Raw genomic sequence first — 26,965 nt, 5'->3', positions numbered from 1 at the left:
TGCTTGGAGTCAATAAAATATTGATTGATTAAAAAATATAAGGCATGTCGCTAAGCATTAAGTGCATACTGAGCTGACACATGAATAGAGCTAGAAAATGACTGTGCAGACACTGGTGTAGCTAGAGATCATGGGCCCTAATAGCAAAACTTTCATGGGGCCATCATATGCATCCGCTCTTCAACAATGCCACTTGCCACTACCCTATAGACAAAAGTTATTTGGGCAGTTTACATTCTCATCCATTCTTCACTGCATATAGTCCACAAGTAATGAGACAAAGTCAAAGGGTAAAGGAACACAAGAAAGTTAATAGCAAATACATTAAGTGCCACCTGTGCCCACTCTGCACCAGGGCCCCATAGCAGCTGCTATGGCTGCTATGGCTATTGCTATGCCCCTGTGTGCAGAGAAAATACAGAAAAACATTAGAGCACTGTGCAATTACTTGTGAGCACATTATTGTGATTATCAGCACTAAACATCTGGGATTTTTCCACACTTTACCCACTCGACTTAAGTCCCAGGAAATCTCAGCCATTTTAAAAACATTACAACCTGATGCTAGAGGGGAGAAAAAAACTTCATGCAAGAATCCACCAGAGCATATAGCAGAAAAAAAGGATCACAGAGCTACTCTGCCATAAGTTTGGGCAGGTTCGCTGAACAAACCCCAAACTGTCTAGGTTTGATCACTGACTTCCTGCCTGTTACATAGAATGTCATTCACTGTCTGTTATGCTTTTAGCAATAGGACATAGAAGGCAATCTCTCCAACATGGAGAGATGAGGTGGCAAAAAGCACTTTCAGCAGTGTGAGGAAGGATCAGAAACTGGTAAAATAAGTTTGTGTTCCATTTGAGAGATTTCCAAATTTCTGTTAGGTCACCACTGACAGGAAGTAGAAAAAAAACCTTTCCAATAGGTTCAAGGATGGTAAACAACAAAAGGGCCAACCATTTCCCATGGCCCCAAAAAAGTTAAACTTTTAATTTTAGTATGCAACAACTGTAATTTCAGTCTAACTTTGTAAAGAAATAGATGTATTACTTACAGTTCTTTCTTGTTCTGTCTCAACGCAGAAACACTCTTTACACTGGCTCCTCTGTCTTCAAGTGCTGCACTTTGGAACATCTTGTCTGCAACTTGCACCTCCTCAGGATCAGTTATCCCATCGCCCGTTTCACCATTTATTGATTCATTCTCACATAATATTGTTTCATCCAATGTTTCTAAGCTTTCTTTGGATCCTCCTTCTGCAAGAGGCCACTCTGTTTGTGTCCCAATGGTATTATAAAGTGAGGTAAAATCTTGTGTACTATTTTCCTCCCTCGCACTGTAGAAACATGTGAATTGTTTTTTGTTTAGCAGATACATTTTCCATTTCAGCAATACTGATTAATATGTGCAATTATTATCTCAATACAGGTGCAATCAAATGTACAAGATAATAGTAAACATACAGCAGTTAACGGGACTCCGAGCAGTGCAGAAACTATGGAAAGATGCATACCATTTTGAAGCTCTCTTTCTCCTCTTTCCAACGATATATAAACTGTCGCCGTACACCTTTTAGTTTTTGCTATTTTCTTGATCGGAATCGTGGCCGCCGCAATTTCCATTGCGAAAATATTGAAAACTAAAAGGCGTAGGGCGGTGGTGTATGTGCCGTTGGAAAGAGGAGAAAGAGAGCTTCAAAATGGTATGCATGTTTCCATAGTTGCTTGTATTACACAGGACGACTTTTCCCCAAAGTCAGCAGCTGAATGGAGCTGCCGACTTTGGGGAAAAGTCGTCCTGTGTAATACAAGCAGCTAGGGAAAGATGCATACCATTTTGAAGCTCTCTTTCTCCTCTTTCCAACGACACATAAACCGCCACCCTACGCCTTTTAGTTTTCAATATTTTTGCGATCGAATTTGCGGCGGCCGCGATTTCGATCAAGAAAATAGCGAAAACTAAATGGCGTAGGGCGGAGGTTCATATTGTTGGAAAGAGGAGAAAGAGAGCTTCAAAATGGTATGCATCTTTCCATAGTTTCTGCACTGCTCAGAGTCCCTTTAAAGACATTACATACTTTTACAGCAATAAACCAGCCATGGAAATTAATGTAGCGAAACAACCTCACCGCCGACTATACATGAATGATAGCAGGGAATTATAACTCACTTGCATTTAACAAAATATATATTTTGTAGATATTACAATGAAACCACATACAACAAGTTGATGTCAGGCATGTAAATACAGTTAAGACAAATATTAATAATGTTATATATTATGCAGTCTTCATATACTCCTGCTAGAGGATTTCAGTAAGTGGTACTGGAATTACTAAGTGGGAAAGTAAATTGTTACAGTTGAGATAAATAAGCAGTGTTTATAAACTCCTTCAGCTATTTGGCATTACCCACTTAAAGAGACTCTGTAACAACATTTTCAGCCTTATTTCTTATATCCTATAAGTTCCTATACCTGTTCTAATGTGGTCTGGCTTACTGCAGCCTTTTCTAGTTGCACTATTTCTTTACTATATCTAATCTTCTTTCCTTTGTCGAGCCTTGTCAGCCCAGAGAGGAATGTGCGGTGATAGGGAGAAGTTATGCGTACCTCCCCCACACCCCCTGCAGGTTCTGTGTGTGTGCTGTTTGTATGAGTCACAGCCAGCATCTCTGCTCACAGCCAGCCTGTCTGTGACTTTGTGAACAGCTGTGAGTGCAGTAAGATCAGTTCAAAGCCCAGACAAGCAGCCAAGGCAACAAGTGGGAGAAATATTACAGCAGTGAAGTCACGTTTGAGAGGAGCCTCTGCAAATGGGTACCTGCTCTGAAGATGTATTTCCTGTTTGGCGGCCATCTTCATTGTTTACAAAAACAATGAATAAAACAGTGATTTTATCACCATAAAAGCAGCAGGAGCAGCGAAAATGTCACAGAGGGGGCCATGTGAATACTATAAACAGGTTGGTACTTTTATTTATATAAGATTTTCACAGTACAGATTCTCTTTAAGTTTCTTGAGCTGTAGTGTAAATAAGTGTGGACTGTTGCCTGTTGCCACAAAGTGATACAAAGCCTCTGTGTTCAGAAAGTTCCCGCCTATATGTAGTTATAGTTTTTCTAGTGTGAAGCTAAATATTACAACCAATGATATCTGTTTTATCCAGTGTTTAGTAAGTGCTTGCCTGGCCATATGCAAAGCTTCACAAAATGTTTGGTGCTTGTTAAAGGGATCCGAGCAGCTTACTTTTTCTGCAGTTTGTCCTGGTTTATATTAGCTGTTGGAGCTGCCATTTCCCTCCTCCCCTTCCCTCTGCCCTTATTTATCACAGCAAAAAAAACTTAGCAAATATGTGTTTACTTTCTCACTGTCTGACTGGCTAATAGGACAAGTTGTGTCCAGGCAAAGTTATTTGAATTTGTATTGTACTGTATTGTTTTGTTAATCTGTTGTTGTGGTGCTTTTGCCACTTTTTCTAAATGGAAACATTTAATAAAAAATATTCTTTAAAAAAAAAAAATAAGGTCAATGGGTCCAACTAAGGTACAAATAATGTCCAGATCTGTCAGAAGATAAACAAAATAAATATTCTCCTTATCTCCTTCCTCACTTTGAAGAATGGCTAGTGTTGGCATTCTGACAAAGGAGGAATGATACAACTCACTGGGAAGTTTCTATATGTTAACCACAATGGTAGGTACACACGATGCAACTTTCTGACAGATTTACTGTAAGAGTGTTTATTTCCAACATTTCCAATCTGATTTCTGCTCGATTTTCCATCCACTTCTATCGAAAATCGATCGGAAATCAGATCAGACATGTTGGAAATAATCAAACTGACACTAAATCTGTCTGAAAATTGCATCGTGTGTACCTAGCATTACAATGGCCTACAACATAGAGTCTTGGTTCACACATAAACAATTGTCCAATCCTGTCCTGTCAGTTTTTGACAGTTGGCATCAGTTTTGTATGTGGTTCTATGGATATTCACACATAAATCTGTACATTTCCGGAACGGTCCTGTCCTGTCAGTTTTGTTAAAATCCTGTACACCACTTTCTTCACTCACACTGTAGAAAAATGTGGATTGTTTTTTGTTTAAATATCTAGCAGATATATTTTGAATTTCAGCAATACTGATTAATATTCACAATTACTGTATGTTTTTAATACAAGTGCAATGAAATAGGATTCAATCCCTCTCTGAACAAATTAAGAACAGAGAGGTATTGATCTGTTTCCCACATTGTATGGCAATCTAACCATGTATGGCCACCTTGTGCAAAAAGGTATTGGTCAGAGAGATGCAGTAAGCACAGGTTTGTGCTGGGCAATACAATATTATAAAGAGTGGTTAATGTAAATGTATCTTTATTTCCTTTCACTGGACAAGTAACTGGGGAGAAATATAGCTCCATTAAGCTGCCCCCCTACCTCCCTCCTACAATCAGCACAAATAAAATTCCATCATGTTTGGTTAGTGCTACGCTCGTGCCCATTTGTGCTGTGAAAATTAAGTTTTGTGCTTCTTTAGTATTGAAGATAATAATCCGAACATTTGTATAGCGCTTTACTCCTGTCAGACTCAAAGCGCTTAAAGGGACTCCGAGCAGTGCAGTAACTATGGAAAGATGCATATCATTTTGAAGCTCTCTTTCTCCTCTTTCCATTGATATATAAAGCGCCACCCAACGACTTTTAGTTTTCACTATTTTAGCGATTGAAATCACGTCCACCATCTTGGATTCCTTAGTCAGCATTGTATTATGCAGGACGACACTTTCCCCAGTGTCGGCAGCTCCATTCAGTGCAATGCAATGAAATACAAGAAACCTAGGGGGACATAATTACAAACATCATGCCGGTAGGTGTGAGGATATAATTAATTAGCTGTGGGTATGCTTAAAGGCATACCCACAGGCACTGCTCGGAGTCCCTTTAAGAGCTGCAGCCACTGGGACGCGCTCAAGAGGTCACCCTGCAGTGTTAGGGAGTCCACCACCGCAACCAAAACGTTTTTAAACTTTTTAGTGACTTTTATCCTACCGGCGCCTCTGTACACCTCTGCGCATCTAGAAGTCCACCCTTGGTGGAAGGGTGATCTACCCTACAATTTCCTCCTGTCCACAGAGAGCGACCTCTTATTCCTGAGTGGGGACAGGCTTGTTCTCCCCACCTGCCTAAACTGTGGTTGCTTTGGAGGCAACCCTGGTTTGTGAGTATAATACTTACACGTCATATTACACCCCCTCCTTCCTTAAAACATACTACACCATATTGGGCTCTCGGTCTTCTACCCTCAGTTCTTTACTGCAGTGTTAGGGAGTCTTGCCTTGACCGCCTTACTGAATAGGTACTGACCTGACCCTTAACCAGTACACTATCCAGCCAATAGCACTTATTTTTTTTTACAAAACAATAACATCACCTAGCCCCCATACAAAAGTCTATGGACATGAAACTAGTATGGTTGAGTACAAACAAAGCACTACCCAACCATACCAGTTTCATGTCCATAGGCTGTTGTACAGAGCTGTGTGATGTTATTGTCTGGTAAAAAAAAAAAAAGTGCTATTATTTTCAAAATGAAAGGAGCACAAATTTTATTTTTTGCAGCACATATGGGCACAAATGTAGCCCTAACCAGATATAATCACATATTTATTTGTGCTAATTGTAGGGGGGAGCAGCTTCACTGAGCCAGGAAATCTCCCCAACTGAGACACAACAATAAAAATAGAAAGCTAAAATAACAGTAATAAAATCCTGCAAACTAGTTTTTTTAAAAAGAGCAGCTTAAAAAAAACATACCACCTCTGGTAAAAAGGAGGATATTTTTCCCAGAACCTTTGTGGTGCCTCTTCTTCAAAATTCAGGATCTCATCTCCCTCTAAATTGAATATCTGACTCAGACTTCAAGCAGGCCACTGTACTACCCCTGCTCAAGAAACCCTCCCTCGACCCTTCACTACCCTCCAACTACCGTCCTATCTCCCTCCTCCCCTTTGCCTCAAAACTCCTTGAGCATCTGGTTCACAAGCGCCTGACCCAGTACCTCAATGCCAACTTACTGCTAGACCCACTGCAATCTGTATTTCGACCTGCCCACTCAACCGAAACTGCTCTTACCAAAGTGGTCAATGACCTTGCCTTAGCTAAAGCTGAAGGTAAGTACTCCATTCTCCTCTTCCTTGACCTTTCAGCAGATTTTGACATAGTAGATCATCCCCTACTCCTCCAGTCCCTCCAGTCCATGGGCATTCACGATCTCACCCTGTCCTGGTTTTCATCCTACCTCTCCAACCGCTCCTTCACGACGGCCTTCAATGAGTCCTCGTCCACCCCCAACCACCTCTCGGTGGGAGTCCCCCAAGGTTCGGTCCTTGGCCCCCTACTGTTCACCCTATACACATCCTCCATTGGCAAGGTTATCTCCTCCATGGGTTTTAACTATCATCTGTATGCAGATGATACCCAGATCTACCTCCACACCCCTGACATATCCACCACTACCATGGACAAGGTCTCCTCCTACCTATCAGACATCTCGTCCTGGATGCCCGCTAGGTTCCTGAAACTAAATCTAGACAAAACAGAATTTATGATCTTCCCACCCCGGACATCCATGAACCTCCCCGATGTGCATGTCACTGTTAACCACACTACCATTCGCCCTACCTCTCAAGCCCGCTGTCTGGGTGTCACCCTGGACTCCGCACTCTCCTTCACTTCCCACTTCCAAAACCTCACAAAGTCCTGCAACTTCCACCTTCGTAACATCTGTAAGATTTGCCCTTTCCTGACCTCTGCCACCACCAAACTCTTCATCCATGCCCTCATAATTTCCCGCCTTGACTACTTCAATGTCCTGCTGTCTGGTCTCTCTATGACCCGAACAGCCCCACTGCAGTCCATCATGAATGTGGCAGCCAGAATTATCCACTGCTCCCATATCTCCACCACGGCAGATCCCCTCCTTGAATCCCTTCACTGGCTTCCTATCCAGTCCAGAATCAGATTCAAGTTACTGTGTCTGACCTACAAATCTGTTCACAAAACCTGTCCAACCTACATTTCCGATCTTACTCAGAGGTACACACCTAGCCGCTCACTCCGCTCTTCCAATAAACTTCGCCTAACCGCCCCCCGCATCACCCAGTCCCATGCACGCCTCCAGGACTTCTCAAGAGCTGCTCCAACACTATGGATCTCCCTACCTCCACCCATTAGGGCAGCCCCCTCCTTCAACATCTTCAAGAAAGCCCTCAAAACCCACCTTTTCACTCTGGCCTATTGCCCCTCACAAGTGCTCTAAACCCACAGCTGAACTCTGGTCCCCTACCTTTCGTGTCCTTACCTCTTCCTCTAGATTGTAAGCCTTCGGGCAGGGTCCTCCTCCTTTTGTGTCCTACCTGATCATGCACCTCCATTACTGTGAACCCATGCTATGCATCTGAGTAAACCTAACTTGCCTAATCTCCATGCTCCCATCCAGTGACTGACTAAGCATTACCTTGTACTCATACTGTGCTGCATGATCTGGTCTTTCTTGTATTCATGTATTGTCATTTTGCTGTATGTCACCCCTAAATATTGTCTGTAACTTAAACTAATGTCCAGCGCTGTGTAATATGTTGGCGCTTTATAAGTACAATAAATAAATATCTGCACTCCTGAAGATGGAAAACTTATTTTCTAAGATGGCCAAAATGTTGTTCCCCTTTGGTTTATAGCAGCTTTGAGAAAGCAACTGGATCAGTTTTGAATGGCAGAGCTGCTGTAACCGTCCTTAGAACTACTATGAGTGGAAGTGTGTATATTGCAGAGTCACTGATTGGCATATCAACAGATCAGTGTTTCATGCAGGGCAGATTAGGGCTATTCAGTATCCCAATATCAGATGAGGATCAATGTTGAGAAAAAGCATGTTAAACAATTTGTTATTTTTTTTCTTCTTTGGCCTGATTTCTGCTGTAATTTTAAAGGAACAAATACTTATGAATTGTATTACCTGCTGATAGTTGATGGCACGATGGCTTCTCCCACAGGCTGCACAGCAGAAGTTGATGAGTCACCTGTTTTAGAGTTAAGTTTGCAATTAACTATGGGATATGTAAAATGGTTGAAAAGTTTTTTTTTTGTTTTTTTGCATACATCTGAAACACTGTATGTCAGCAATTGAAAATGCCATTCCAGAGACAAAAACACATATTGAATGCACTTTACTAAAAATGGTGTGCAACAACTTACAGTGAAATGAAGCTGTGTTCTTTTCCAGAATCTACAGTAGTTAGGAAAGTTATTTTGTACATATTCTGCACAAAACTAGGTATGTGAGTTCAGCTCAGGCTCACGTTTTTATTGCAATTGTACTAAATGCATGTGAGGGTTCTCATTTATCCAGATCATGGTATATCCAAACAAAATCAAGAACCACATCTTATGCAGCAGTCTTCATTAGAGCGGAAAAGTTCGCGAACCGCAATAGACTTCAATGGGGAGGCGAACTTTGAAAAATAGAAAAAATTATGCTGGCCACAAAAGTGATGGAAAAGATGTTTCAAGGGGTCTAACACCTGGACGGGGGCATGGCGGAGTGGGATACATGCCAAAAGTCCCGGGGAAAAATCTGTATGTGACGCAAAGCAGCGTTTTAAGGTCAGAAATCACATTGAATGCTAAATTGCAGGCCTAACGTGCTTTAAAACATCTTGCATGTGTATACATCAATCAGGGAGTGTAATTAGAGTACTGCTTCACACTGACACACCAAACTCACTGTGTAACGCACCGCAAACAGCTGTTTGTGTAGTGACGACCATGCTGGACTACTGCGCAACATGGCGAGATTGCTCTTCCTCACTCAGTGATGTCAGGTAATGTGTGACTTCCTTCTCAACTTTCCATGGCATTGTTAAAAAGCTTAAGTTTTGTTTTTAAATTACATTTTCTACTTGCTGTGTACTTGTTCAGTACCGCTACAATGAGAATCCTGTGGAGGCGGGCAAGTCTGCCATTGTGACCCCGGGTAATGGCCGGGGAATGAGGGGTTTGAATCCGGTGTGGAGCCTGAGCAACGGCTACCACTACACATCCAAGGATGGCAGCGGGCAGGCATGCACGCCCGCCCGCCCTGAGGTAGTGACCAAAAATAACAATACAGGAGGCGGACTTTCGAGGCCCTGCTGTGTATTTGAAATGAATGTACTTTAAATCCTAAAAGAGACTCCGTAACAAAAATTGCATCCTGTTTTTTATCATCCTACAAGTTCCAAAAGCTATTCTAATGTGTTCTGGCTTACTGCAGCACGTTCTACTATCACCATCTCTGTAATAAATCAACTTATCTCTCTCTTGTCAGACTTGTCAGCCTGTGTCTGGAAGGCTGCAAAGTTCTTCAGTGTTGTGGTTCTGTGATGCATCTCCCTGCTCCAGGCCCCTCTCTGCACACTGCCTGTGTATTATTTAGATTAGAGCAGCTTCTCTCTTCTCTCTTATCTTTTACAAGCTGGACAAATCCTCCTCTGAGCTGGCTGGGCTTTCACATACTGAGGAATTACATACAGGCAGAGCTGTCTGCACTCTGCAGGAAGAAACAGCCTGACACTTCAGTGGAAGATAGCTGCAGGGGAAAAGAAACACACAAATGATCTCTTGAGATTTAAAAGGAAGGCTGTATACAGCCTGCTTGTGTATGGATGTATTTTCTATGTGTGGACATACTGTACATCAACCTACTTCCTGTTTTGGTGGCCATTTTGTTTGTTTATAAACAAACTTTTTAAAACTGTTTTTAACCACTTTTAATGCGGCGAGGAGCGGCGAAATTGTGACAGAGGGTAATAGGAGATGTCCCCTAACGCACAGGTATGTTTACTTTTGTGCGATTTTAACAATACAGATTCTCTTTAAACGAGAACCAGTTATGGCGGGCAAAGATGACACCACATTCCTTTCACGAGAATCATATGGAGGCGGGCAAGTCTGCCATTTGTGACTACGGGTAATGGCCGGGGAATGAGGGATGGAATCCGGTGTGGAGCCTGAGAAACGGCTACCACTACACATCCAAGGAGGGCAGCAGGCAGGCATGCACGCCCGCCCCGAGGTAGTGACCAAAAATAACAATACAGGAGGCGGACTTTCGAGGCCCTGCTGTGTATTTGAAATGAATTAACTTTAAATCCTTTAACGGGAATCCGTTATGGAGGGCAAGTCTGCCATTGTCACCGCGGGGAATGAAGGTTGGATTCCGGCCCGAAGTGGGAGCCTGCTGAGACCCATGCTGTAGCTGCCCTGACCGTGCTTTGCAGACCAGGCATCTGTGGTCAGATGGACCCTTGAGCCAGCGGAAGACAAACCAAGTCGAAAGCATTTGCCAAGAATGTTTTACGGAGGGCAAGTTTTGTTGGCATTTTTGTAAATTGTTTGAAAATGTAGATGGTTGTATTTTTAAATAGTTTGAAAGTTTAGATGGTTGTATTTTTAAATTGTTTGAAAGTTTAGATGGTTGTATTTTTAAATTGGTTGAAAGTTTAGATGGTTGTATTTTTAAATTGTTTAAGTGTAGCCATTCTTCCTCCCCCCAGCCACGAACAATACCATGGGAACGTGGAGCAGCAGAAGCCCCCTGTGACGGCTGCCGCGGTTGTTCTCCGCGGCTTGTCTTTTGAGGGGTGCTGCTTTTCCTCAGGTGTTCTTGCCATAGCTGTTTGTGCCTTCTCTCCAGGTGCCTTCGTAAAGCACTTGTCTATACGTGACAGTTGGCCTTTCCACGGCTCAATTTTTGCTGGCAGAGACACTAGATGGCTTTGCTCCGATCTGAGACACACACGTTAAAAAATTTCCAAACCGCTGAGCCCTCCTGGGCTGATGGCGCTACGGTGGCATCAGCAGCTGACGTTGAAGGACATGTTGGCTGTCTGGCCATAGCGGGCGATACATGGCGCCGGACACTGCCCCCAGCTGTTTCTGAGGACGAGCTCCCTCTTGTATTGCGTTCCGGAGTTGGAGCCTGATCAACGGCTACCACCACACATCCAGGCAAGGAGAGAGGCAGGCAGGCATGCACGCCCGCCCCGAGGTAGTGACCAAAAATAACAATACAGGACTCAGGAGGACCTTTTGCGGCCCTAATTGAAATGAATTAACTTTAAATCCTTTAACGGGAATCCGTTATGGAGGGCAAGTCTGCCATTGTCACCGCGGGGAATGAAGGTTGGATTGCAGCCCGAAGTGGGAGCCTGCTGAGACCCATGCTGTAGCTGCCCTGACCGTGCTTTGCAGACCAGGCATCTGTGGTCAGATGGACCCTTGAGCCAGCGGAAGACGAACCAAGTCGAAAGCATTTGCCAAGAATGTTTTACGGAGGGCAAGTTTTTTTGCCCTTTTTTTAAATTGTTTGAAAATGATAGATGATTGTATTTTTAAATAGTTTGAAAGTTTAGATGGTTGTATTTTTAAATTGTTTGCAAGTTTAGATGGTTGTATTTTTAAATTGTTTAAAAGTGTATCCACGCAAGTGCAAGTTATGCACTGACTGCCAGGTATAATGTGCAGTCACAGATGCAGTGAAAGGTATGCAGTGACTGCAAACAGCCGTTTGTGTAGTGACGGCCGTGCTGGATTGGTGCGCACCATGACGAGAGTGCAGGTGATGGTGGCTTTTCAGCCCATATGCTCGCCCGGCTGATGTAGCTGAATGACAGAACAGTGACTGTCCAGCTGATCAAATTTGGTCTGACCACAATGAAGCAACGACCTTATTATCTTTTGTGTGCCACCCCCACCCGAGACACTCAAATAGCCGGCGGTCATTGCTTCATTGTGATGCGCAAGCCCCTTCACCGCGGCAAGGTAATGATCACGAAGGGGGATGGGCACATGTACACGCACCAGAAAAATTAGTGTAGCGGCCGCTGCTAGCAGCTGCCTTAAAAATTCAGGAATCCGCCTAGAGTCCTGGACCCTGTTGGTGGTGGCGGAGAAGGCAGTCAAGCGGCCTGCAGGCAGAGATGCTGTGTGTGGGGACTGACTTAGTCTTCGGTCGTGCAGTAGCCGTCCGTGATCCATTCCTCATTCATTTTGATAAAGGTCAGGTACTGAACACTGTCGTGACTTAGGCGACTTCTCTTCTCAGTAACTATGCCTCCAGCTGCACTGAAGGTCCTTTCTGACAGGACGCTTGCGGCAGGGCACGAGAGAAGTTGTATGGCAAATTGGGACAGCTCTGGCCACAGGTCAAGCCTGCGCAACCAGTAGTCCAAGGGTTCATCGTCGCTTTTCGCAGAGTCTACATCCACACTCAAGGCCAGGTAGTCGGCTACCTGCCGGTCCAGGCGTTGGTGGAGGGTGGATCCGGAAGGACTATGGCGAGGAGTTGGACTAAAGAACGTCCGCATGTCCGACATCACCCTGAGATCGCTGGAGCGTCCTGTTTTTGCCTGCGTGGACTTGGGAGGAGAAGGGTTACTGCCAGTGGTACCTTGATTGCGTTGTGCAGCCACATCACCCTTAAATGAATTGTAAAGCATCATCGACAGCTTGTTCTGAAAGTGCTGCATCCTTTCCGCCTTTTGTTGAGTTGGTAACAGGTCGGCCACTTTGTGCCTGTACCGAGGGTCTAGTAGCGTGGCCACCCAGTACAGGTCATTCGTCTTGAGTTTTTTGATACGGGGATCCCTCAACAGGCTGGACAACATGAAAGAGGACATCTGCACAAAGCTGGATGCAGACGTACTCTCCATCTCCTCTTGCTCTTCCTCAGTGACGGGACGCAACTCCTCTTCCTCCCCCCAGCCACGAACAATACCACGGGAACGTGGAGCAGCAGAAGCCCCCTGTGATGGCTGCCGCGGTTGTTCTCCTTCCGCCGCCTCTTCCTCCTCCACAGAAACACCTTCCTCATCATCACCATCATCAGAGTCTGACTCCTCTCCTTCCCCACACGACTCCTCTTCTTCCTCCTCCTTCCCCCTCTGTGCTGCCGCCGGTGTTGTGGAAACATCGGGTTCGTGTGTAAATGGCTCCCACGACTCCTGCTGCCCTAACTCTTCTTGTTCACGCTCCTCCACAGCTGTATCCACCACTCTACGCACGGCACGCTCCAGGAAGTAGGCGTAGGGGATCAAGTCGCTGATGGTGCCCTCATCACGACTCACCAGTTTGGTCACCTCCTCAAAGGGCTCCATGACCCTGCATGCATTTCGCATCAGTGTCCAGTTGTTGGGCCACAACATCCCCATCCTCCCAGATTGTGTCCTTGTACTGTAACGATACAGGTACTGGGTGACGGCTTTCTCCTGGTCTAGCATGCGAGAGAACATCAGCAGGGTGGAATTCCAGCGAGTCGGGCTATCGCAAATCAGGCGTCTCACCGGCAAGTTGATTCTACGCTGAATCTCCGCAAAGCGTGCCATGGCCTTGTAAGAGCGCCTGAAATGCCCACACAACTTCCTGGCCTGCTTCAGGACGTCCTCTAAGCCTGGGTACTTGGACACAAATCTTTGCATGACCAGATTAAGCACATGTGCCATGCAGGGTATGTGTGTCAGCTTTCCCAAATTCAACGCAGCAATGAGATTGCTGCCGTTGTCACACACCACGTTGCCGATCTCAAGCTTGTGCGGGGTCAGCCATTGCTCCACCTGTTTGTTAAGAGCAGCCAGGAGAGCTGCTCCAGTGTGACTCTCCGCTTTCAGGCAAGACATGTCTAACACTGCATGACACCGTCGCACCTGGCATGCAGCATAGGCCCTGGGGTGCTGGGGCTGTGTAGCTGGAGAGGAGATGGCGGCACCAGCCAAGGAGGAGGAGGATAACGACAGCGAAGCAGTGATAGCAGGTGGAGAGGAGGTGGCTGGAGGCCTGCCTGCAAGCCGTGGAGGTGTGACAAGTCGGTCCTCTGTGCAGCCACGTACTCCCTGCTTGCTGCCATCGGTCACCAGGTTGACCCAATGGGCTGTGTATGTAATGTAGTTGCCCTGCCCGTGCTTGGCAGACCAGGCATCCGTGGTCAGGTGGACCCTTGACCCAACGCTGTGTGCCAGAGATGACACCACTTGCCTCTCAACTGCACGGAAGAGTTTGGGTATGGCCTTTTGTGAAAAATAATTGCGGCCTGGTATCTTCCACTGCGGTGTACCAATGGCCACAAACTTACGGAAAGCCTCCGAATCCACCAGCTTGTATGGTAATGGCTGGCGAGTTAATAGTTCCGCCACGCCAGCTGTCAGGCGCCGGGCAAGAGGGTGACTGGCAGACATTTGCTTCTTCCGCTCAAATACTTCCTTCACGGACAGCTGGGTACTGCTGTGGGCAGAGGAGAAGGAACCGCTGAAGGGAAGAGGCGGTGTGGAGGAGGGTGGCTGTGAAGGTGCAAGGGAGAAAGTGGATGAAGACGATGCACCTGAAGGAGGAAGAGGAGAAGGAGGGTGGCTTGTCTTTTTAGGGGTGCTGCTTTTCCTCATGTGTTCTTGCCATAGCTGTTTGTGCCTTTTCTCCAGGTGCCTTCGTAAGGCACTTGTCCCTACGTGAGAGTTGGCCTTTCCACGGCTTAATTTTTGCTGGCAGAGACAACAGGTGGCTTTGCTCCGATCTGAGACACACACGTTAAAAAATTTCCAAACCGCTGAGCCCCCCTGGGGTGATGGCGCTACGGTGGCATCAGCAGCTGACGTTAAAGGGCATGTTGGCTGGCTGGCCATAGCTGGCGATACATGGCGCCGGACACTGCCCCCAGCTGTTTCTGAGGACGAGCTCCCTCTGCTTCTATCATGGAGTCGTCTCCTCCTAGTCCTCTCTGACTCCTCCTCTGAACTGTCCCCCTGGTCATCTCCTCTACCGGGAACATATGTGGTATCCGTATAATCGTCATCATAATCCTCCTGGCCAGCTGCACTTTCCTCAGACACCTCCTCAACTGCACCAACTTCAGGTGTTTCATCAGCCCCCTCCACACACGTTACGTCCATACTATCGCCATCTAACTCAGACGTAGGAGGTGCTGTACCTGCGCCTTCTTCTTGTTGTTGCAGTAGTGGCTGTGAATCGGTGATTTCACCACCACCACCACCAAATAACTCCTGCGAAGTGTCAAATGCAGCGGATGTGGTGCTTGTTGTAGCGCTGGTGGCTGCGGGAGATGAGGTGTTCTGTGTTAAATACTCAATCACCTCCTCACGATTTTGGGAAGTGATGGCACGTGCCTTCTTCTGAGCACTGTATTTTGGGGCAGGTCCGCACGAAATCACAGCAACACCACCTCGCACAGACCTGCCGATGCCTGGTGGCCTTCCTCTGGGTCTGCCTCTACCTCTTCCTCTACCATCTCGGGGGGATGCTAGTTATATGCAGTGAGCTGGGTTCACTGAACAGTAAAGGTACTAGGATGCAGTGAGGTGGGTTCACTCAACACAACAGGTAGTAGGATGCAGTGAGCTGGGTTCACTGAACAGTAAAGGTACTAGGATGCGGTGAGGTGGGTTCACTCAACACAACAGGTAGTAGGTATATGCAGTGAGCTGGGTTCACTCAACACTACAGGTAGTTATGTGCAGTGATGAGGTGGGTTAAGTAAACACAACAGGTAGTAGTAGGGTGCAGTGAGCTGGGTTCACTCAACACAACAGGTAGTAGGTATATGCAGTGAGCTGGGTTCACTCAACACTACAGGTAGTTATGTGCAGTGATGAGGTGGGTTAAGTAAACACAACAGGTATTAGGTGTATGCAATGAGCTGGGTTCACTCAACACTACAGGTAGTTATGTGCAGTGATGAGGTGGGTTAAGTAAACACAACAGGTAGTAGTAGGATGTAGTGAGCTGGGTTCACTCAACACAACAGGTAGTTATGTGCAGTGATGAGGTGGGTTAAGTAAACACAACAGGTAGTAGGTATATGCAGTGAGCTGGGTTCACTCAACACTACAGGTAGTTATGTGCAGTGATGAGGTGGGTTAAGTAAACACAACAGGTAGTAGTAGGATGCAGTGAGCTGGGTTCACTCAACACAACAGGTAGTAGGTATATGCAGTGAGCTGGGTTCACTCAACACTACAGGTAGTTATGTGCAGTGATGAGGTGGGTTAAGTAAACACAACAGGTAGTAGTAGGATGCAGTGAGCTGGGTTCACTCAACACAACAGGTATTAGGTGTATGCAGTGAGCTGGGTTCACTCAACACTACAGGTAGTTATGTGCAGTGATGAGGTGGGTTAAGTAAACACAACAGGTAGTAGTAGGATGCAGTGAGCTGGGTTCACTCAACACAACAGGTAGTAGGTATATGCAGTGAGCTGGGTTCACTCAACACTACAGGTAGTTATGTGCAGTGATGAGGTGGGTTAAGTAAACACAACAGGTAGTAGGTATATGTAGTGAGCTGGGTTCACTCAACACTACAGGTAGTTATGTGCAGTGATGAGGTGGGTTAACAAAACACAACAGGTAGTAGTAGGATGCAGTGAGCTGGGTTCACTCAACACAACAGGTAGTAGGTATATGCAGTGAGCTGGGTTCACTCAACACTACAGGTAATTATGTGCAGTGATGAGGTGGGTTAAGTAAACACAACAGGTAGTAGTAGGATGCAGTGAGCTGGGTTCACTCAACACAACAGGTAGTAGGTATATGCAGTGAGCTGGGTTCACTCAACACTACAGGTAGTTATGTGCAGTGATGAGGTGGGTTAAGTAAACACAACAGGTAGTAGTAGGATGCAGTGAGCTGGGTTCACTCAACACAACAGGTAGTAGGTATATGCAGTGAGCTGGGTTCACTCAACACTACAGGTAGTTATGTGCAGTGATGAGGTGGGTTAAGTAAACACAACAGGTATTAGGTGTATGCAGTGAGCTGGGTTCACTCAACACTACAGGTAGTTATGTGCAGTGATGAGGTGGGTTAAGTAAACACAACAGGTAGTAGTAGGATGTAGTGAGCTGGGTTCACTCAACACAACAGGTAGTAGGTATATGCAGTGAGCTGGGTTTACTCAACACTACAGGTAGCTATGTGCAGTGATGAGGTGGGTTAAGTAAACACAACAGGTAGTAGTAGGATGCAGTGAGCTGGGTTCACTCAACACAACAGGTAGTAGGTATATGCAGTGAGCTGGGTTCACTCAACACTACAGGTAGTTATGTGCAGTGATGAGGTGGGTTAAGTAAACACAACAGGTATTAGGTGTATGCAGTGAGCTGGGTTCACTCAACACTACAGGTAGTTATGTGCAGTGATGAGGTGGGTTAAGTAAACACAACAGGTAGTAGTAGGATGTAGTGAGCTGGGTTCACTCAACACAACAGGTAGTAGGTATATGCAGTGAGCTGGGTTTACTCAACACTACAGGTAGCTATGTGCAGTGATGAGGTGGGTTAAGTAAACACAACAGGTAGTAGGTATATGCAGTGAGCTGGGTTCACTCAACACTACAGGTAGTTATGTGCAGTGATGAGGTGGGTTAAGTAAACACAACAGGTAGTAGTAGGATGCAGTGAGCTGGGTTCACTCAACACAACAGGTAGTAGGTATATGCAGTGAGCTGGGTTCACTCAACACTACAGGTAGTTATGTGCAGTGATGAGGTGGGTTAAGTAAACACAACAGGTAGTAGTAGGATGCAGTGAGCTGGGTTCACTCAACACAACAGGTAGTAGTAGGTATATGCAGTGAGCTGGGTTCACTCAACACTACAGGTAGTTATGTGCAGTGATGAGGTGGGTTAAGTAAACACAACAGGTAGTAGTAGGATGCAGTGAGCTGGGTTCACTCAACACAACAGGTAGTAGGTATATGCAGTGAGCTGGGTTCACTCAACACTACAGGTAGTTATGTGCAGTGATGAGGTGGGTTAAGTAAACACAACAGGTATTAGGTGTATGCAGTGAGCTGGGTTCACTCAACACTACAGGTAGTTATGTGCAGTGATGAGGTGGGTTAAGTAAACACAACAGGTAGTAGTAGGATGCAGTGAGCTGGGTTCACTCAACACTACAGGTAGTTATGTGCAGTGATGAGGTGGGTTAAGTAAACACAACAGGTACTGGGGGTATATGCAGTACTGGGTAGTACAATGTGCAGCTCCTTGTCACACACACAGGCAGTCAGTTAGTCACTGAATGTGTTGGGCTGCTGGCAGTGGCACACACACTATCAATTAGCAAGGCTGTGCATGCAACAAAAGTGTCAGTTTGACACACAGTAAAAAAAAAAAAAAAAGTACAGGATGAGCTCTGACAAAAGCTAGGGTGCTATAAAGCAATAACAATCAGCCAAGGAGCAAACTAAGCAGCCAAGAACCTAACTAATCTGTCCCTAGATGAACAAGTCTGCAGCAGCTGTCCCTTTCCTCTCACTAGCAGGCACACGAGTGAGTGTAATGGCCGCCGGAGCCTGCCTTATATAAGGGGGGGTGGGGCTCCAGGGCTTACTGTAGCCTGAATGGCTACAATGTGCCTGCTGACTGTGATGCAGAGGGTCAAAGTTGACCCTCATAGTGCATTATGGGGCGAATCGAACTTCCGTAAAAGTTCGCCTGGCGCAGGTGAACGCGAACCACCAATGTTCGCCTGGAACCGTTCGCCGGCGAACCGTTCGCTACACCTCTAGTCTTCATGTGCATACAAAAATACAGTAGCAAGAAAAAGTATGTGAATTACATTGATTTCTGCACAAATTGGTCATAAATGTGATCTGATCTTCATCTAAGTCACAACAATAGACAATCACAGTCTGCTTAAACTAATGCCATACAAATAATTAAATGTTTCCATGTTTTTATTGAACACACCATGTAAACATTAACAGTGCAGGTGGAAAAAGTATGTGAAACCCTAGAATAATGACATCTCCAAGAGCTAATTGGAGTGAGGTGTCAGCCAGCTGGAGTCCAATCAATGAGATGAGATTAGAGGTGTTGGTTATAGCTGCCCTGCCCTACAAAAAAACACACCGGTTTTGAGTTTTCTTTTCCCAAGAAGCATTGCCTGATGTGAATGATGCCTCGCACAAGAGAGCTCTCAGAAGACCTACAATTAAGAATTGTTGACTTACATAAAGCTGGAAAAGGTTATAAAATTATCTCCAAAAGCCTTGCAGTTCATCAATCCATGGTAAGACAAACTGTCTATAAATGGAGAAAGTTCAGCACTGCTGTGACTCTCCCTAGGAGTGGCCCTCCTGTAAAGATGACTACAAGAGCACAGTGCAGAATGCTCAATCAAGTGAAGAAGAATCCTAGCGTGTTAGCTGAACACTTACAAAAGTCTCTGGCATATGCCAACAACCATTTTATAGAATCTAGGATACGTAAAGCACTAAACAAGAATGGACTTCATGGGAGGATACCACAGAGGAAGCCACTGCTGTCCAAACAAAAACATTGTTGCACGTTTAAATTTTGCAAAAGAACACCTGGATATTCCACAGCAGTACTGGAAAAATATTCTGTGGAAAGATGAAACTAAAGTTGAGTTGTTTGAAAGAAACACACAACACTGTGTGTGGAAAAAAAAGGCACACCATACCAACATCAAAACCTCATCCCAACTTTGAAGTATGGTGGTGGGGGCTTCAAGGTTTGGGGCTGCTTTGCTGCGTCAGGGCCTGGACGGATTGCTATCATCAAAGGAAAAATTAATTCCAAAGTTTATCAAGACATTTTGCAGAAGAACTGGAAGCTGAAGTAAAAATAAACTTAGGAAATAATGGCCCATATGCAATTCACTTTTTCACCTGCGTTTTCTCTTAGGAGATAATTTTTCATCTTCAATTTAAATTAACTTTTGAGCACTTTGTAATGGAAAAAAAGTACCAACAAGTAGGTGAAAAAGTACTGTCAAAATTATTTTGAATATTTCTTTTCTTGCTGATGGTGTAAAAGGCATTTTATAAACTAGTTGCGGAAATATCACCTTGGAGAAAACTCAGGTGAAAAAGTTAATTGCATATAGCCCAATGAATTGTATGTGTAGAACAGTTAAGAAATAAAACATTAATAGCAAAGAAACAAGTCATATATTATTTCCAGTACAGGAAGAGTTAAGAAACTTCAGTTATCTATGCAAAAGAGCTTCTCTGAGCTCCACGACCAAATTGGTCGCTGATTTCTGGAGCACTATACATCAAAGAAAAAGCGACAGACGCAGTAAGAGAACAGAGGTGCCAGCAGGATAAAGGTAACTAAAAGTTTTTAAAAAATTGCTTGGAGGAAGTGGTGGACTTACCTCCATAAAACAGACTCTAAGGACTGTCTAGGTGTAAACAAACACATTTATTAATAGTAACAAACAACACAGAACACTTATATCGCGCTTTTCTCCTGGCGGACTCAAAGCGCCAGAGCTGCAGCCACTAGGGCACGCTCTATAGGCAGTAGCAGTGTTAGGGAGACTGGCCCAAGGTCTCCTACTGAATAGGTGCTGGCTTACTGAACAGGCAGAGCCGAGATTCGAACCCTGGTCTCCCATGTCAGAGGCAGAGCCCTTAACCATTACACCTTCCAGCCACTATTAGGGCACTATTGGGGTACTATTAATAAATGTGTTTGTTTACACCTAGACAGTCCTTAGAGTCTGTTTTATGGAGGTAAGTCCACGGCTTCCTCCAAGCAATTTTTTTAAAACTTTTATTTACTTTTATCCTGCTGGCGCCTCTGTTCTCTTACTGCTACACTGAGTCCACCCCAGGTGGAGGGGCAAGTTACCCCTTTTTTCCAATCTACAGAGAGCGACTTCTTAATCCTGAGTGGGGACAGGTCTAATCTCCTCACCTGCCTATACAGTGGTTGCCTGAATGGTAATCCGTGTTTGTGAGTATACTCATCTCACTTTTATATACCTTCAACCATATCTGACTTACTAAACTATATTGGGCTCTCGATTTTCTTTTTTATTCTTTATATCTTTACAAGCTTCAGATAAGGCTTTTACTTCAGAGAAGTTAAAAGGGTCATTAGCTCTGCAAACCACACTCTGTATTTTAAACTATAAGACAGCACAAACTGCAATTATGACAATATGATGCAATGCTATAAAAAAACGATATAATGAAAAATAAAAATATGAGACAAATTTATTTTCTACTAATGTTCTATTCCTTATCCGTACAACACATACAATTCATTATATCATAAGTATTTGATTTGCTTCAGTGTCAGTTTAAGGCCATCTGTCCACCAGCTGAAGCTCAGCAAAAGATGGGTGTTGCAACAGGACAGCCACCCAAAGCATAGAAGTAAATCAACATTAGAATGGCTTAAACAGAAGAAAATACACCTTCTGGAGTGGCCCAGTTAAATGTCCTGACCTCAACCCAATTGAAATGCTGTAGGTATGACCTGGGTATAATTCCATTTACACAATCCTGAATAACAAGTACAGATTGTCATAGACCGCACAGGCTGGTCCTTGATGGGGTCAATCGCTCAGAGTCAGAAACTCGGTCTCGCTGTCGCTTTGCGCATAGATGCCCATATGTGGATTCGCAGTCTATGAACCGACTAGCCGAGAGGAGCGTCCTGACTCCAAAGGATTCACCACACACGTACAATTCAAAAGCTTGCCACCACCTGTGAGTCAGCACAGGACTGTAAATATTTTGGCACACTGCGAACACTGTAAGTTAACCCTTAGCTGTATGCAGGGATCGGAGCCAGATCAGTCTATCTGTGCCCGATTCAAGCATACGGGTTATAAATACAAGATACTCTAGAACACACAGTAACGTTTTCGGAGGAATAAGTACGATTGTGTATGTTCAGCAACAGGTCATAACCGCTAAATGATTTTTAAACGTTTAATAACAAAAATGCATTACACACATTTACAGACACTAATTAACATATAAATACGAAGCTTAAAATAAAAGGGAATAATTGTGAAAATGTTTACTTAGCCGACATGCAGTCTGTGTGGGTATATTTCCTTCTGGGACAAGAAATGCAAAGTCCTTGGTTTCAGAAGAATCATAGGCCTTTAGGTATAGTCTGTAATCCAAGCAAATGTTACAGTTCCAAGATGGCTGCTGGGGGTCCTCTGCCCAGCAGCAGGTCGAGCTGTAATCCAGATGATGTTAAAATGGAGGACTGAAGTCCTCCTGTTGGCAATGTGCTTTTGATGAAGCTGGTTTGGGGGTGTGGCAACGCCTGCCCCCTCTGAATAACCCACCAATGGCAGTCCACCTCCTCCTAGGAGGATTTTGAGCTTAAATTGTAAAATACTGTAACTCATAAACTATACATGTCATATTTGGGTGGATAGCAGATTCATAATTGTCAGAAAATACAGATTAATATGACATCTCGCATGAGTGCGTTAGGCTGAGTGGGCCCCAAGGAAGGTCATACACCAATAACCGGACAAGTTATTGTTATGATTTTTATATCAGCACATTGGGCATATTTTATCGAACAAGACTATATTAATTGAATAGCTGTGCTATACACGGTTTTCATTTAACAGACCGAAATTAAAAACTATATGCAGTTAAACCTGTTCCCCAGCAGTGCAGCTTCGGCTGGACTCCCGCTGGGAAAGCTGCCTTAGCCCTTCCTGTGATGAAAGGAACGTTTGGTGCTCAATTCGCATCTGAGTGTGACCAGCCAGAGCATCACCCTTTGATGTATGACACCCAGATTCTGGCTAGGCCTCACACCTTTGTGTCCCTGGCCAGCAAGGAATTATTTTGAACAAGTTAATTTAGTGTGGGTGATGGGTTTGCTTTCACTCAGAGAGAAGGAAAGACATCTGTTGTATGTTTAAAAAGAAAAAAATGTCATTCCGCTCTGCTTTGCGGAACGATACAGAATTGCTAATCGTCTCGATTTCCGTATCATTCATCACACAGATGTTAACACCCAAATACCGGAGAAAGTGTGGTTTATATTGAAAACCAAAAGATCAAGCAATTTGCCGTGCTTTCGAATTTGACATGTAATGTTACATGCAATCATCTCACTCTTGTCACATAAATCCTTAAACCTGAGATGTCTTCACATTTTTTGAGAGCTTGAAGCAAATTAGGGATTGAGATGTAAGGGCTATGGATAGTCATAAGGATGAAATCTGCAAATAAACTGAGTTTGGGATGGAGGGAGCCCAGGTCATATCCAGCAATACCTGAATCATGTCTAATATGTGAGGTCAGGGGTTCCATTGCCAGAGAAAATAATGCCGGTGACAAGGGACACCCCTGCCTGGTACCTCTGTGAATAGGAATAACATCAGAGGATTTACAAGGAAGCTTTAGGGTAGCAGAAAGAGAAGAATTGAGTTGTTCAATTAGATTATGAAAGGTCCCAGTAATGCCAACTGACCTAGTTACTGCAAATACAAAGGACCAAGTAAGGCTATCAAAAGCTTTCTCAAGACTGAGAATAACTATTTTTTTGTACCTATTAGCATGCTGAATAAGGAGTTATATCCTCCTGATGTTATCCGAAGCTTATCTGTTTGGGATAAACCCCACCTGGTCCTTATCTATAGGAGAGGGCAGAAGTTTGTTAAAGTGAGTCACCATAATAGCAGTGAGAATCTTGTAATCTTGGTTTAATAGAGGTATAGGGCGGTAATTCTTGACATTTAAAGTGTCCTTCCCAAGTTTAGGGATAAGGGGAATGTTGGCTTCCAAGAATTCTGTTGGAGGCTTACGATGGGATTTGGCTATAATATTGTAATACAGTACACAGAGGTGGAGCAGTCCGGCCCTAGTGCTTTACCTCGCTTAAGATGTTTAATTACCTGCAAAACTTCACCAGCATCAATAGGATTATTGAGAGCTTTATACGGAAAAAAAACAAGAGCTGCTGCATGTGCATGTGCTGAATTTTATTATCATCAAACTTTGGATAATCTGCGACAAAAGTTCCTACCCCATAAACCCTCTCCCCTCTAAAAACATAAATTTCAGTTTCACAATGTTTCAGCTGCCAGACACACTATAATGATGCTATGCAACAGGGTTACTCATCTGCGTGATCATGTGATGCTTCAGGCGCCTTGATGCTCACAGACTTCACACTGCAATCTTCCCAGGTTCCAGGCTATCACTGGGTCAATGACTTCCATGTGCCCTCTTTCTCAGCAAAACCCTAGAGTGTAATATCAGCATTCCCGGCTGTGTGGCGTCCAGCGTGTCCATGTATCCAACCGTGGCTTTGAGAAAGCACCATGGGTGGGGCAAAACGCGTCAGCAGGCGGAGACCGGCCTAGTGAGTGCATGTGTGGATACACGGACACGTTGGACGCCACACAGCCGGGAACGCTGCTACTACTCCCCGGGATGACACTGAGAAAGAGGGCACACGGAGGCCATGGACCCAGTGATAGCCTGGAACCTAGGAAGATTGCAACGTGTAGTCTGTGAGCATCAAGGTGCCTGAAGCCCCACATGATCATGCAGATGAGTAACCCCGTCACATAGAATCATTATAGTATGTCTGGCAGCTGAAACATCGTGAAACTGAAATTTATGGAAAGGGAGTTTGCATGCTTAAGAGACTGTCTGATAAGAACCGAGAAAAAGCAAGAAGTGGACATCATAGCATTACTCTTTCAATATCCAGCCTATTCTGCCTATAGATACAATTTGCTGCATAGTATATAAGAAGATTTTGGACTGCTTGATGCAGGGCCCTGTGTGAATAGGGAGTGTGAGTGAGGCCTATTGTATGCGCCGGTGGTGGGTCCACAGATGACCGATCTGGGATGGATGACCAGCCATTTTATTCATAGGCGTGAGCTGGCCGATTTGGTCTAATACAGTACCCCCTAGTATTTGGTCAGTGCACAGAACAAACTTATTGTATCACGTGTGCTCATCATGCCGGTCTATGTTTTTAGAGGGGGCAGGGGGCTTATGGGGTAGGAACTATTGTCACAGATTTTTCAAAGTTTGATGATAAAAAAAAATAAATCAGCACATGCACATGCAGCAACTCTGTTTTTTTTTTTTACTGTATAAAGCTTGGTATCTAGGGTACCAGAGTAGCTCCTTGTCTAAAGTGGTGTAGGCTGAATTTAATCCAATTGGATTATTGAGAGACTTAACGGAGTACTGTAGGGGGGTAGGGGGAAAAAGAGCTGAACTTACTGTGGGTTTCTAATAGTCCCTGCAGACGTCCTGTGCCCGCGCAGCCACTGACTGATGCTCCGGTCCCTGCCTCCGGTTCACTCTGGAATTTCTGACTTTAAAGTCGGAAAACCACTGCGCCTGTGCGGCCGTGCCCTCTCTCCTGCTGACATCACCAGGAGTGTATTGCGCAGGCCTAGTACAGGCTGCGCCTGCGCAGTACACTCCTGGTGATGTCAGAGGGAGCGAGGACACGGACGCGCAGGCGCAGTGGTTTTCTGACTTTAAAGTTGGAAATTCCAGAAGTGAATCGGAGGTGGGGACAAGAGCATCGGTGAGTGGCTGCGCGGGCACAGGACTTTTGCGGGGAACCATTAGAAGCCCCAGGTAAGTTCAACTCTTTTTCCCCCTACCTCCCTACAGTAGTCCTTTAATGGATGTCAAAGAAAGCTTAGGCAGAGAACATTGCCTAAGATACTTAGTAGTTTCTACCAACATGTCCCTGCTAGGTTTATTATATAGGTTGGAGTAAAAGCTATGAAAGCCCTGATCAATTTTCAAAGGATCACTTGTAATTTGCCCTGTGTTTGTCTGTAATTTATAAACCATATTCTTCTTCTCCTACTGATGCAACTTCCTTGCAAGCCAAGTATCTGGCATATTATTGTACTTATAGTCAGGGACGGATTTAGGCCTAGGCCACCTAGGCCATGGCCTAGGGCACCTAGGCCATGGCCTAGGGCACCACAGGAGGAAGGGCACCAAAGCAGCAAGCTAATCTGGTGCAGCATTTGCAAGCTTGCAAATGCTGCAATGCAGGGAGATCAGGCTAGCTCCTTACCGCGGTACTCTGCTGCTAGCCACCTGTGCAGCAGCCACCTTGCTCTCTGTGCACGTTTGCATTGTGGCCGACGGCTATGGACTTGGGCAGCATTGGAGACGGAAAGGAAGAGGAAGCTTCTGCACTGGAAATGAGCTAAGAAATGAGTGACACTGATGGCTGCTGCGGTGTGAAGGCGAGCTGGCTACCTATACTAGAGGGAAGGGGGAGGGGTCATCTGGCTATCTATACTGGAGGGGGTCATCAGGCTACCTATATTAAAGGGAAGGGGGGAGGGGTCCTCTCGCTACCTATACTAAAGAGGGGCGGCTGGTGACAGTGGCCTAGGGCGGTAAAGAGTACAAATCCGGTCCTGCTTATAGTACGTGGCTTAAGTCCATAATAAAGCTTTTTCTACATGCCTGAATAGATTTAAGTCTAGCTGTAGCTGGAGATCTGACATTTGTTTGGCCAGGTACCTAAAGGGGGAATGCTGGTTTAGCAGAATGAGTCTATGCATTTTGTATTTCAGATTGGCCTGTTTATGCATGTAAGAAGGTTTAATAAGGTGACCTCGTATGACAGCCTTGTGAGCCAGCCAGCATGGCAGTGGAGTAACCTCATCAGAGCTGTTATTGGCAAAACAATTAAGGAGTTCAACATGAACTTCCGACTTGACAGAAGAGTCAAGCAGTAAAGACTCATCTAGCCTCCAGGATCTTTGTAGTTTAAGGGTGGCCTGAACATCTATACCTAATAAAAGCATATCAGGGTCAGACCAGGGGAACATGGATATGCCTAAGGTATAATAAGGCTTTAATTAAGTTGGGTGATACCAAAATATGGTCAATATTCGAGTAACTATTATGGGACAGAGAATAATATGTATAACTCCTTGTATTAGCATAAAGTTCCCTTCAGGCATCCGCTAATAGCTCCGACCTTAGGTTACTCGAAAGTTAATAACGTTGGGGTTTAGTAAGCTTGTCAGCAGAAATGGAGGATTTGTCCAAATTCAGCATCATATTGAAGTCTCCACACCATAGGCTTGATTCACTAAGACAAATAGCA

General features: G+C 44.8%; 1 protein-coding gene across 2 annotated transcripts in view; it reads right to left on the bottom strand.

Moving 5' to 3' along the window:
* Nucleotides 1-26,965, bottom strand: part of EML3 (EMAP like 3) — a 375,337-nt gene that overhangs the window by 274,590 nt on the left and 73,782 nt on the right. For both annotated transcript variants that reach the window (XM_068260560.1, XM_068260561.1), the window contains exons 3-4: nt 8,018-8,081; nt 1,055-1,336 (exon numbers count right to left, since the gene is read on the bottom strand). In XM_068260560.1, coding sequence (XP_068116661.1) covers nt 1,055-1,336; nt 8,018-8,081 — 346 coding nt within the window. The remainder of the gene's footprint in view (nt 1-1,054; nt 1,337-8,017; nt 8,082-26,965) is intronic.

This window comes from Hyperolius riggenbachi, chromosome 11, assembly GCF_040937935.1.
Source record: "Hyperolius riggenbachi isolate aHypRig1 chromosome 11, aHypRig1.pri, whole genome shotgun sequence".
In the NCBI taxonomy this organism is placed as follows: domain Eukaryota; kingdom Metazoa; phylum Chordata; class Amphibia; order Anura; family Hyperoliidae; genus Hyperolius; species Hyperolius riggenbachi.
Note: the sequence above shows the minus strand (reverse complement) of the source record. Positions and strands in the feature narration are given on the sequence as shown.